General features: G+C 43.7%; 1 protein-coding gene across 1 annotated transcript; it reads left to right on the top strand.

Annotated features, from left to right (window-relative positions):
* The first annotated feature begins 9210 nt into the window (after positions 1 to 9210).
* On the top strand, positions 9211 to 10167 carry LOC101357618 (transmembrane epididymal protein 1A-like). The gene has a single exon (XM_004372888.2). The coding sequence runs from the start codon at positions 9265 to 9267 to the stop codon at positions 10165 to 10167; it is 903 nt and encodes a 300-aa protein (XP_004372945.1). The 5' UTR covers positions 9211 to 9264.
* The last annotated feature ends 2149 nt before the right edge of the window (positions 10168 to 12316 follow it).

Raw genomic sequence — 12316 nt, 5'->3', positions numbered from 1 at the left:
ATAGGGCAACATGTGTACTAACTGTTTAATGAGAAACAATTTTGTTCTGTAAACCTTCATCTAAAATGAGAATAGCAGCACAATTGGAAGAGCGTAGTTGATGTCTCTGAACTGTGCATGTAGAAATTTTTGAAATGGTGTATCTTTGGCTACGCATATTTTCACAAAAAAAAAAAAGGTCGAGAAGAGAAAGGGTTGACATGTCGTGGGGTTGTTAACCAATGTCATAAAACAATATGTGTACTACTGTTGAGTGAGAAACTATCTGTTCTGTAAGCCTTCACCTGAAGTACAATTAAAAAACAACAACAACAACAAAAAAAAACCTATGGAGCTCAGTCCTACTCTGTAACACGTGGGGTCATCAGAGTCAGAATCGACTTTACCGCAACAGGTCAACAGGTTTTGCCTAAAAGTCAAGGCCCTGCTTCTGTCATCTGGGCCCACGGACTCCTCTGCAGACGGTAGGGATGTGACCAATCAGTACAACAACATGGGTAGAAAGCAGGGAGCGAGGAGACCCAGTGTGCGTGAGTAGCACAGGGAAATTATTGATGGTCCTCCTAAAGGGTACGTACACATCGGACATTCTGTCTCTGCCCCCAGGTCCCCCAGGTGCGAAGAGGTTGGCGGGACTCCACCCTCCTGCTGGGGCCTACATTTCAATATGCAGGTCAGAGGGGAGGCTGGGACAAGATGTTTCTTTGACTAAGTGTTTCTAATTTTTCTTCTTTCTCCTGTTGCACAAAGTTGCTGGGCTCTTTCCCATTATTTTTCTTCCAGGCTCTCTTTTTTTATTGCCATTCTTAAACAGAGTCATGGAAATGATGAAGAAACCCGGAAAACATTCCCTCATTGCTCCTAATTTGTGCCCCAATTCTGAACCAATAAGCAAATCTCTGGTAATTAACGAATTTCTCCCAACAGAATAGATTGTAAAATATATCTTCCAGGAAATATCCTGCATTTACAGAAACATATTTAAATTAAATGCACTCCTAATTAAAAAAAAAAAAATTCCCAATGTAATTTTAATGGAATTTTAAAAATCCATTCTAAAATATATCTGGAGAAGAAACTTGTGAGAAGAGCCCAGGTCTTTTCTATTTTTTCTAAGGAGAAAACAAATGAATAAATTACTTTACCAGCTTTCATAACACACTATAAATATTGGATAATTAAAAGCGTGGCACAGGAGCAAGCAAGTACCATAAGCCCATTCATCAACATAGCATAACAGAGACTCCAGAAACAGATCTATGTAATGGGAGAATTAAATACACGTTAAGGGTATACTCTTCAAGTAATGTGAGGAATAACTGGCTCGCCATTTGGAAAAAAAATAACGAAGTTAGTTTATTCCTCACAAAATATACACAAAAAATAATTACTACAAGGTTAAACATGAATAACAAAACAAAGTGTTCTGAAGGAAAATATTTTCTTAAAGCTCTGAAAGCTTACACATTTTACTATACATCTTCTTTAAATTTCCTATAACTAAAGACATGAGAAAAAAAGATAAAAGCGACACTATGGGGAAATGTTTTCAACATATGCAACAGACCAAAAAAAAGTCACTACCCAGAATATATAGAGATAGTCAAACATTCACAACCTAAAAAAGGCAACCTAAAAGAAAAAATAGGCAAGGATATAAATGAACATGTCTCAGAAGAACAAATGGCTAATAAGCATAAGAAAAATATGCTGAACCTAACTATTATGAAGAAAAGCAGACTGTTATGGATTCAAGTGTGTCTCACCAAAATATGTGTTGGAATTCTAACCCTTATACCTATGGCTATAATCCTGCTTAAAATAGCGTTTTCTTTGTTATGTTAATTAGATTATGCCCAAGTAGGGTGAGTTCTAAATCTCATCACTTCTGAGTTATAAAAAGAGCAGATCAGACACAGAGGCAAGATAAAGGGGGAACAGGTGCTAACAGACGATGGAAGCAGATGAATCTACAAGCCCAGGAACTCCAAGGATTGCTGGCTACTAGAAGCTGAAATTTAAGCGACTGGCTACTGTGATGGTTAATGTTAAGTGTCAGCTTGGATAGGCCATGATCCTCAATGGTTTGCAGACGCTATATATCATCCTCCGTTTTGTAATCTGATGAGAGCAGTCAATCAGTTGGAAGGGGAGTTTCCTTGGAGGTGTGGCCAGCATCCAATATATAAATGAATATTCCGGCAAGGTGCACGTGCATGCTGTCTCTCTGTGTCTATCCTGCACTCGTCCCATCTGACCTCCGGTTCTTGAGATGTGAGAAGCCTGCAGCCTGCTGCTTGACCTGCAGATTTTGGAGTCACCAGATCCCGAAATCCCATGAGCCAGCAGCCTGCCACCTGACTCAAAGATTTGGGACTTGCCAGCCCCCATAATTGCATGAGCCATTTCCTTTAAGTAAATTTCTCTCTGTGTATTTATATATATGCTTTACTGGTTTTGCTCCTCTAGGGAATCCAGCCTAGAACAGCTATTAGCCAAAAAGCTGGCACTTTGAATACACTCAGATGTGCCTCAAAAGAAAGGCCTGGTGATCTATTTCTGAAAAATCAGCCACTGAAAACCTTTTGGAGCATGGTTCTACTCTGAAACACTTGGGGTCACCATGAGTCGGAATCGACTTGATGGTAACTGGTTAGGAGCTGAAACAGACAAAGAAAGAACTGCTCCCAAAAGCCACAGCCTGAATTCGGACTTCTAACTTCCTGAACTGTGAGAAAATAGGATTCTCTTCTTTAAAGCCACTCCTTTGTGGTATTTCTCTTATAGCAGCACGAGGTAACTAAGACACAGATTTAAACAAAATAAGATCTTTTTTCCCCATCAGGTTATCAAAAATATTTTAAAAATTGTATTTTTCATTTCTGGAGAAGTTCCAGGGAAAGCGAATTATTACGTGCTTAAACAGCATTGTAAATTGGTCTATATTTTCTTAAAGTCAGTTTAGCAGAATGTGTCAGAATTTAAAATGCATACATCTCTCGAGCAAGCAATTCACTTCTTGGTGTCTATAGTGGACATCTGTCATCTGAGCCTAACACCATCTTTGAAACACCTTCCCTACATTTTGATGAGTTTCCACACTTCCTGGCCTTCGTTGTAGCTAGTGTGCAGACATGTGACCAATTAGACACACCCACTCAAGACTTCAACGAGCAGTGAGAGGAAACTGGCTCTGCAGGAGGCTGCTATTCTGTACCACTTGTTAGTTGCCATCAGTTGATTCAGATTCATGGTGACCCCACACTGGTAACATGGCTCATCTAAACAGAGTTGAAAAATATCTGAACTCAGTTATATAAACTGTGAACTCTAAGTCATGATTACACAATGAGGTAAAAGGCCCACATTATAGAAAATTGTGAAAAGAAAAATCATGAGCAGGTGTGCCAGAAGAAACAAGGCATATGTGTCCTTGTCAACTGAGAAATAGAATGTTGTTTTCGACCTCTTGTGAGGGTTGCTTCGTAAGTCAATGACAAACTGCAAGGCTTACTAACCGTTACTTAAACAAGATGCAAGTTTGGAACATGAACAGGTAGGCTGCCTTGGTTTTTGTATTGATTTCCTGTGGACCCAACCTCTGTGCAGCCCTGCCTGAGCCCAGCCCATCCACTGGTCTCCTCTCTCCCTCTGGTATATTTTTGCAAGGCAAGTTCTAATCATTTGGTGGTAGTGGTGATGGTGGTGATGGTGATGATGGTGGTGATGATGATGATGATGATGATGTCCCTTCTAAACAGGAGTTAAACTAAAAGATGCTTTTGGAAAACGCCATACTAAAATCCCACAACCATTAACAGGGTTTAGCATACTTCTCTAGATACCATTTCTGACCCCCTCCATGAGCCATCCCTTTTGCCAAAACTTTAACATGCATTTATCACTCAACACGTCAATCTATACTGCCACAATCTGCAGGGTCCAATATGGCAACCACTAGCCACATGTGGCTATTGAGCCCTTGCAACATGGTTCATCTATCTGAGATGTGCTGTAAGTGTAAAATGCACACTGGATTTTGAAGACTTAATATGTAAAAAGGAATGTAGAATAATTTCTTTATAAATTTACATCAATTACATGTTGAAATAATATTTTGGATATACTGGGTTAAATATAATATCTCATTAAAATTAATTTAAACTTTCTAAAAACTTTTTTAATGGGGCTATTAGAAAATTTAACATTGCATATGTGACATTTATTTCTACTGAACAGTGGTAGTCTAAATAGTTCTCTAATGTGTGTGTGTGGTGTGGGGGGGGGCAGGGGGGAAGGAGTGTTGTGCTTCTGTTAAATTGTAAGCAGTTTGAGAGCAAGAACCATGTCATGTACTTCTTGATATGGCCTGCAGCACTCAGCAGGATCTGCAGCAGTTAGTAAATTTCTGTGAATTCCTGAGGACCTTCTTGCTCACTCTGGCGTTTCATGGTGCCATACATGGGGCAGTGGCTGTGCCTGGGGCCCCTAAGGAAGGCAGGATGGAGTAAGGGAGAGTCTTGTGGAATAGCCAGGCCATGACGGACCTGCATTAGCTCCTTTGGTCAAGCTGAGTTTTCCTTTTAAAACAGCTTTCCAGGTACTTGGTGTCCACAGACTCTGAAGCTGTCTGGCAGTTCTGCTAATCATTCACCACCTTTGGCTTCTTTCTCTGCTTTTGTGGGCAATCTCTGGTTAGGGATGGGCAATTACAATCTTCAAAGTCCTGGGATCAGGATGTTTATGCTTTAATCAACAACATGTGACCTTGATGCCTAGCCAAGGTGGGGGCGTGAGCATCCCAGATGGGACCTTAAGTGGGCCTCCTTGCCCTGCATACGTGCCACTTTCAACCTAGCATTTCTGTTGAGCCCTCCTCTAACCATTGGCACCCCACTCATAGCTGCCAGGAGCAGTTGGGGAAATGAATGTGGGAGACGTAGGAAAATTTGCTGCCCCCACCTCACTTGGATCACGGCCCTGAAGTATTAGAAACAACATTATTGTTGTTGCGTACTGTCAGGTTGAGTCCAACTCATAGCAACCCCATGTGACAGTGTAGAACTGCCCCATAGGGTTTTCTTGGCTGAAATCTTTACGGGAGCAGGCAGTCACGTCTTTCTCCCACAGAGCCGCTGGATGAGTTTGAACAGCCAACCTTTCAGTTAGAAGCCGAGCACTTAACCATTGCACCACCAGGGTTCCTGAACACAACGTTAAGAGTGACCAAATGCAGCCCCTCTTTGAGGCCTGCAGACCACGTGCCGCACAGCCGGGCCCTGCTGACAGATACTTAGAGGAGCAATGGACCCCATGCTTCTCCCAGAGTGAAACCAAGAACCAAGGAGCGTGTCTATGGTTATCTCCTTCCGGACTCACTTCAGGAGAGTGTCACGCTCAGGTTTTCCTTTTGAATCTCTTCCCTCTGAGCATTCAGCTCTACAGTGCTTCCCAAGTGTTGTGATAGGTCACCAAAAGGGAGAGAGGCACAGGAGAGAAACATGCTCACTTCTGTGCAACAGCATTCGTGTCCTTTTATTTTCACTTTAGAGAAAACTGAGGCCAACACTCGTTTGGTACATAAGGGGCATGATATTTAGGAAATCAAGGGAGAACTGGAAACTAGACTCCAGATTTCCTGACTTCCACTCAGTGTGTTTCTCTCTCTCTCATGCTCCCTTCTTACAACTGTGTTTCTACACCTCACTGGTAACAATGGCCACCTCCATGTTGTGGGGTTACAGGTGATTTTTAACATTCTTCTTTTGGTTTATGTATTTTTACCTAATTTTTCCACAATGGCTATTAAAAAAAAAAAAATTCCCGTTGAGTAGATTCCGACTCATAGCAACAGTAGACTTGACAATAGGGTTTTCAAGGCTGTAAATCTTTACAGAAGCAGATTGCCACATCTTTCTCCCACAGAGCAGCTGGTGGGTTCAAACCACCGACCTCTTGGTTAGCAGCCAAGTGCTTAACCACTGTGTTACCAAGGTTCCTACAATGGCTACACATTAATAAAATAAAAACACCTAAAATTAAAATTTTAGATTAAGCAAAGCAGGTTCTTTCAGAAAGAAGAACTAAGCTTTTTATTTTTCTACTTGCCTTCACACTCAAATCCCCATCCCATCAATTCTCTCAATAGCAAGAAGTGATCTGAATTATACTGCCATTCTCAAGGGCAGAGAGTTAATTTTTCTGCTGTTACTAGTGTTATGGATTGAATTGTGTCCCCCAAATGTATGTATCAACTTGGCTAGGCCATGATTTCTAGTAGTGTGTGGTTGTTCTCCATTTTGTGATCTGATGTAATTATCCTCCATGTTGTGGTGTGTGGTAAATCCTAACCTCTATAAGTTAATGAGGCAGGATTAGGGTGGGGTGTATCTTGAGTCGCCACTTTATAAGAGGGTGTGACTTGAAACCCTTACTCAAGTCACACTCTTACCCTTACTCAAGTCACACCTTTAATTGAGTCCGCTTTTATCTTACGAGAGATAAAAGGAGAGAGAAGCAAGCAGAGACAAGGAAACTCACCACCACCAGGGAAGAAGAGCCAGGAGCAGAGCGTGTCCTTTGTACCAAAGGCACTGTACTGAGAACCTCCTAGACCCAGGAGACAGACAGCTGTAACACTGGAGACAGCGCAAGACGGCAAGAAGTGGCAGCAAAGAACTGGCAGCAGCAGAACCAGAAGACTGACAGGAGACAGCACAGGGAGTGTGCCGACCCACGGAGCCAGACAGCTGAGTACCTTCAGGCTGAGGCTTACTGATGGAGTGAGGCACCTCTGGGCACTTATCGGTGGAGCTGAAGAACTTTCTAACACTTGCCCGAGCAGGGCAGAGGCCAGGCCGGACTGAGGAGCCAAGGGCCAAGAGAGAAAGAGAGAGACAGAGAAAGGCTGCCTGAGGGCATGGCTGAGAAGCTATATCCTGAGTCATTTCTGTTCCTGAATTGTAACCTGTTATGACAAGACACATGTAGATCTCCAAGGAATGCCGGGTCCACAGATGCTGAAAGGAGACAAGGACCTTCCCCCAGAGCCAACAGAGAGAGAAAGTCTTCCCCTAGAGCTGGCACCCTGAATTCAGACTTCTAGCTACCTACATTGTGAGAGAATAAATTTCTGTTTGTTAAAGCCACCCACTTGTGTTATTTCTGTTATAGCAGCACTAGATAACTAAGACAAGTGGACTTGAGAAAGAGTAGATATTTGGATGAGAGTGAGGGTTCAGAGGCAGTGCTGGGACCTGAGTGTAAACTGTCCTTCTCCCCACTGGGGGCACTGTCAGCATCCAGGTGCTGCCTCTCTGCCCCACAGTATTGCTTATATCATGAGGACAGACGATTATGCAAAAGACTGAAATTAGCAGTTCATGTTCAGTGATGAACTTCCTCTCCCTTCAGCAAACCTACCACTCCCAGAGAAACTCCTATTCCCTGTACCCTCTACAATAACCTCAGAACCTGTGTTTGTGTGCCTGGGGTATGTCTACAATGACCTGAACTTTGTTCTCCACCATCCCCTTTACCTTATACTCAGCTGGATGTCACCCAGTACCTAGGACTCTTTCTTTCTAGATGCATTAGATACTAATCAGGTAATAATTGATAAGCAAAGCTGATAGGCTAATTCATATTAAAAGTAAATGGCTAATATTAGCTCACCGGAATTACTCTTCTCAACCATATCTACATTTTAACCAGGAACTACACCTTAAACCCATATATCAATTAGAGATGGACCCTGAAATCAGAATGAGATGGAATGAGTGAGATGTAATATGGATTTCTCATGGAGATTAGGTCTTATATATTTGTGGGAGTTGGTGAAGAAGTCTAAGGAAGGCCGTTGCCTCTGCTGCTGTGTGGTGGGCCTGAGGTCATTTCAGGCTAATGTGGCAGCAGTCAGGATGAACACTTTACATGAAGTGGGGAGGAGCAAGGACACACTGGACACATGAGGAGAAAGTGGCGATTCTAACCACCTCACACTTAATGACACAGGTGACCTGCAGAAAAAGCTGGCGCCCTTCACACTAAGAGAGGCTGGAGAGCTGCAGGCCTTGCTGCTGTCCACCCCAACAAGGCGAGCCAGCAGATCAGCAAGAGCATGCACAACCTGCAGTGGCGCCTAATGCCCTACACCAACCTTCAGAGTGAACTTAGACTGCTGCTTCCTTTCCACCTTCAGATTCTCACGCAAATTTCTCTTGTGACCAACTCTGACTTAACCATATAGGAAAGGGAATTCTAGGAAACATGGTTCAAGGTTTGTTAGGTTGACACACTACAAAACCACCAACCAAAAAACCAAACCTGTTACCATTGCGTCGATTCTGACTCATAGTGACCCTATAGGACATGGTAGAACTGCCTCATAAGGTTTCCAAGGTTATGAATCTTTACAAAGCAGACTGTCATATCTTTCTCCCGTGGAATGGCTGGTGGGTTTGAACCACCGACCTTTTGGTTTAACAGCTGAGTGCTTTAACCACGGCACCACCAGGGCTCCTCACAAAACCACCACAACTCCTAAAATCAATCTCAAAAGATGGCTTCTCAAATCTGTTTACCGGCCAGTGGAGATTTTCCAGTGAGGATGGGAGGATGCGAGGAGGTAGAGGAGAGGGAAGTTTTCTTGGTGTTCTTCAAATGTTTATGTCACAGAAAAAAACATAAAAGTCAGATAAGTGATAAATATGTATTATATAGGCACATATCCAAATGTTTGTCAATTTGTGTGTCCAGAAAGAAAATGTTTGACCTTACAATTGGACTGAAGTTATGTGTGAGAAGTACTGAAGGATACTCAGGAATTTGTGAGTGTCCCTGGCTTTCTCTGGATACTATGGTAACCACCACTTCCAGTCCATGCACCTCTCCCCTTCTCTGAGCCCTGGGAAAGAAAAGAAGGAGGAAGCCATGGAACAGAGGGACAAGTGTGCCCAGAGGCAGCCTCAGGGGCCATAGAGCAGAATGCCTAAAAGCACACCTTCACCAACTTCCTTCTTCGGCAGAAGCCAGTTAATTCCCAATGTACCAGAATGGAATGGAACAATGAGACCATACCTCACCAAAAGCGTGGGCATGTCTCAAGACCATTTCCTTTCTAGGGGGAAGCAGTGGGCAGGGTGAGATAATAAAAGTAGGTGGAAGGCAGTTCTTCCTAAAGCCCAGACTTTGAAGTGGACCCAGAAGGTATGGCTGTGCCTTAATTTTGCTTGTCTCGCCTTCGTTAGACGGACCTGTAGTTCAATGGGAAACTTTATCGGTCATGTGTTCCCTGGGCTGTTTCTTGTCTTATATGGACTGTATCAGGCAATAGTGGTCTCCAAAGCTGTGATATTCAATGCTTCTCTCCTGTATCCTTCATGCCCTCCCAGGAATAAAGGGAGATGGGCCATGCTGTGGAAAATATCCTACGTAGGATTGTTGAAGATGGTGACTGGCTCATTCTTGATAGTTTACGAGATCAACTGCGTTAAAGGAGGGTTGATACTGATGAACAGGGATATGCCACCGAGGTTTATGTATCCCAAAGAGTGGCAGCACCTCACCATATTCATCCTCCTCACCCTCAATGGCTGTGTAGACATCCTGAGCAAGAACTTGCTGCCTCAGAGGTGTGTGGTCCTGGAGCTAGGTGTCCGGATCCTAACATTCTACGTACTTCTGCTGCTGTTGGTGTCACACACTCAGGGTACAGTAGGGGTGGAGCTGCAGGTTCACTCTCTGCTCATCTTGGTGGTGTTCCTGCTGATGCTGGTGTTGACTGCAGAGCTATGGGCTCCTGGCATGTTTCACCTCTGGCTGATTGAGACCTTTCTGTTTTTGATGATGGGCTCCTGGCTGGTTCAGGCAGGCTTTATTCTGTTCAAACCAGTCTCCAGCTACCCATGGCAGGACGATGACATGAGTGACATCATGTTTGTCACCACCTTCTTCTGCTGGCATGTGGTGATAAATGCCTTATGCCTTTTAGGGATCTATGGCTTCTCTTTCTTTTGGTATCGTTGTTACAGTCCTAGCTTGAAGCTGACGGGGCTCAACGAAGCTCCGTATCACGCCAGCCCTCCAGGACCCGTCTACAAGTTGCTTCAGGAAGTGGAGGAGTCCGAGAAAGATGACCAGGCTCTCCTTCCAACAAGCTCACCCTGAGATAGGACCTAGAATGTCTGGCACAGAATCCATCCCATCTTTCCCTTGTGGGTTCTCCCAGTCACATGCATTGCACTCTCTTTAGTCCCCAGTGAAGACAATGGCCCCAAAGGAGAGCAGCTGGTTCCCATCTGCTGGTGCATCCGCCATCCCTGAGCCTCTAATCACTGAGCAGATGGGGAGAAAGGGACCTGAGAAAGGGTTGCTGATGGGGTTGGGGGTGGGGAGTAGGGCAGGGAAATTGGGAAGTTTGCAAGAAAAGCCATGGTGGGAAGAGAATGCAATAGAAGAAAAGCCTAGGAAGGGAGGGGGGCAGAGTCTAGCAGCCACACCATGCCCAGCTGCTTCTCCATGCACAAGTTGATGGCCTTTTACCTGAGGAAATAAAGATTTCTCATAATTCAAAACTGGGATCATTCAAGTCTGATCCTGATAAAGCAAAGTGGGTACTTGTGTTTGCTCACTTAATGGGTGCCACCATGTAGAAGTAGCATAAACAGAACTTATAATTTACACAGACTTCTAGATTGAAATTTTGCTCTTTTTGCCCTCCCCCACCAAATGATATGGATTAACTTCATTTCAAATTTTGCACATAAAGCGAGACTTTATTAATACTTTGATATCATAACCTTTCAAATCTGCATAATTCAGATTTTCATAGAACCCAAATACTCAGTACTTCTGCAATCTTCTATCCTATTACTCTCCTACTGTAGCCAAAGTTTACCTAGTTCACCTTCCCTACCCTTGCACACATAATTTACTAGATCCTACCCTTGGGGCTTCGTAAAGTTCACTCCCTTGCATCTCACAGAAAGCCAAATAGCAATCATATTTTTACAATATTATTTGGGACCCAGCATAAACTCATCCCTACTCCCACCCCACTGACCACCCCCAGGAAGTCCTTCCCAAAGAACTCTTACCCACTCCTTTGTTCTGGAATTTTTGGCACTCATACTAAATCTGCCTTGTTATTTTGTCCGTACAGCTGATCCACTTTGCTTTGTTATATTCCTCAAATCATTTCTCTTGGGGAGATTTTTTTCATCAACTAAAATGTAGGCTCTTTAAGGGTTGGGACTTGGCCATATCCAATTATATATTTTCCTGTGTATGTTCCAACTATGCAACATGTTGTCAGCTGCCATCTAGTCAGTCCCTGGCTCATGGTAACCCCATACACAATGGAATGCTTTTCGGTCCTGTGCCATCCTCATGATCAGTTGTGGATCAAACCATTGTGATCCCCAATAGTTTTCATTGGCTGATTTTTGGAAACATATTGCCAGGCCTTTCTTCCTAGTCTGTCTTAGTCTGGAAGCTCTGCTGAAACCTGTTCAGCATCATAGCAACACACAAGCCTCCACTGACAGAGGGGTGGTGGCTGTGCATGAGGTGCACCGGCCAATAACTGAACCCAGGTCTCCTGCATGGAACACAAGAATTTTACCACTGCTTAATAAAAGCTTATTTGCTTCCAGAATCCTCACCACCACCATGCAGTTCTTTCTAAATGTGAAGTTACATAGTCCCTCCTGGACAGCTTCTTCGAACCCTCTGGGAGACACCCTCAGTCCTAAAACCTGAGTCATCTTCTTAGTAATAGGCTCATTCTCTTCCTCATTCTTGGGCATAATAAAATCCACTAACCTGTTTCTGCCTTGTTTACTGTTTTTGGTTTTCAATCCTCACAAGCGTTCTGTACAGAACCTCCAGAAAACTGAGACTTCAGCAGGGGGACGAGCCCAAAGTCGCACAGGTGTGTCTGCCTCAAGCCACGGCTGTGTCCTCTGGCCCACAGTAACTCTGCTAACAGGAATGGGGAAGGGAATGGGCCTGAAAATGAAATTGTTAGACAACGAAAAAAGGTCAGCTGGAAGGCCTAGCTGGAGCACGCAGCACAGTGTGAAGTGTGAACACATTTTTTTTTTTTTTTTTTTTTTGTGCCCTTGAGTGTCGACTCATAACGACCCTATAGGGCAGAGTAGAACTGCCCCATAGGGTTTTCTAGACTGAAATTTTTACAGGACCAGATCGCCAGGTCTTTTTTCCTGCGGAGTAGCTGATGGGTTCCAACCACTGACCTTTAGGTTAGCAGCCAAGTGCTTAACCACAGTGCCACCAGGGTTCCTTGTGAACACTC

This window comes from Trichechus manatus, unplaced genomic scaffold, assembly GCF_000243295.1.
Source record: "Trichechus manatus latirostris isolate Lorelei unplaced genomic scaffold, TriManLat1.0 scaffold00021, whole genome shotgun sequence".
NCBI lineage: Eukaryota > Metazoa > Chordata > Mammalia > Sirenia > Trichechidae > Trichechus > Trichechus manatus.
This window is presented reverse-complemented; position numbering and strand designations above follow the sequence as displayed.

Excerpts from the sequence above, each read along its gene's own strand:
- LOC101357618 (XM_004372888.2), top strand. The coding sequence starts at position 9,265 with ATGGGAAACTTTATCGGTCATGTGTTCCCTGGGCTGTTTCTTGTCTTA.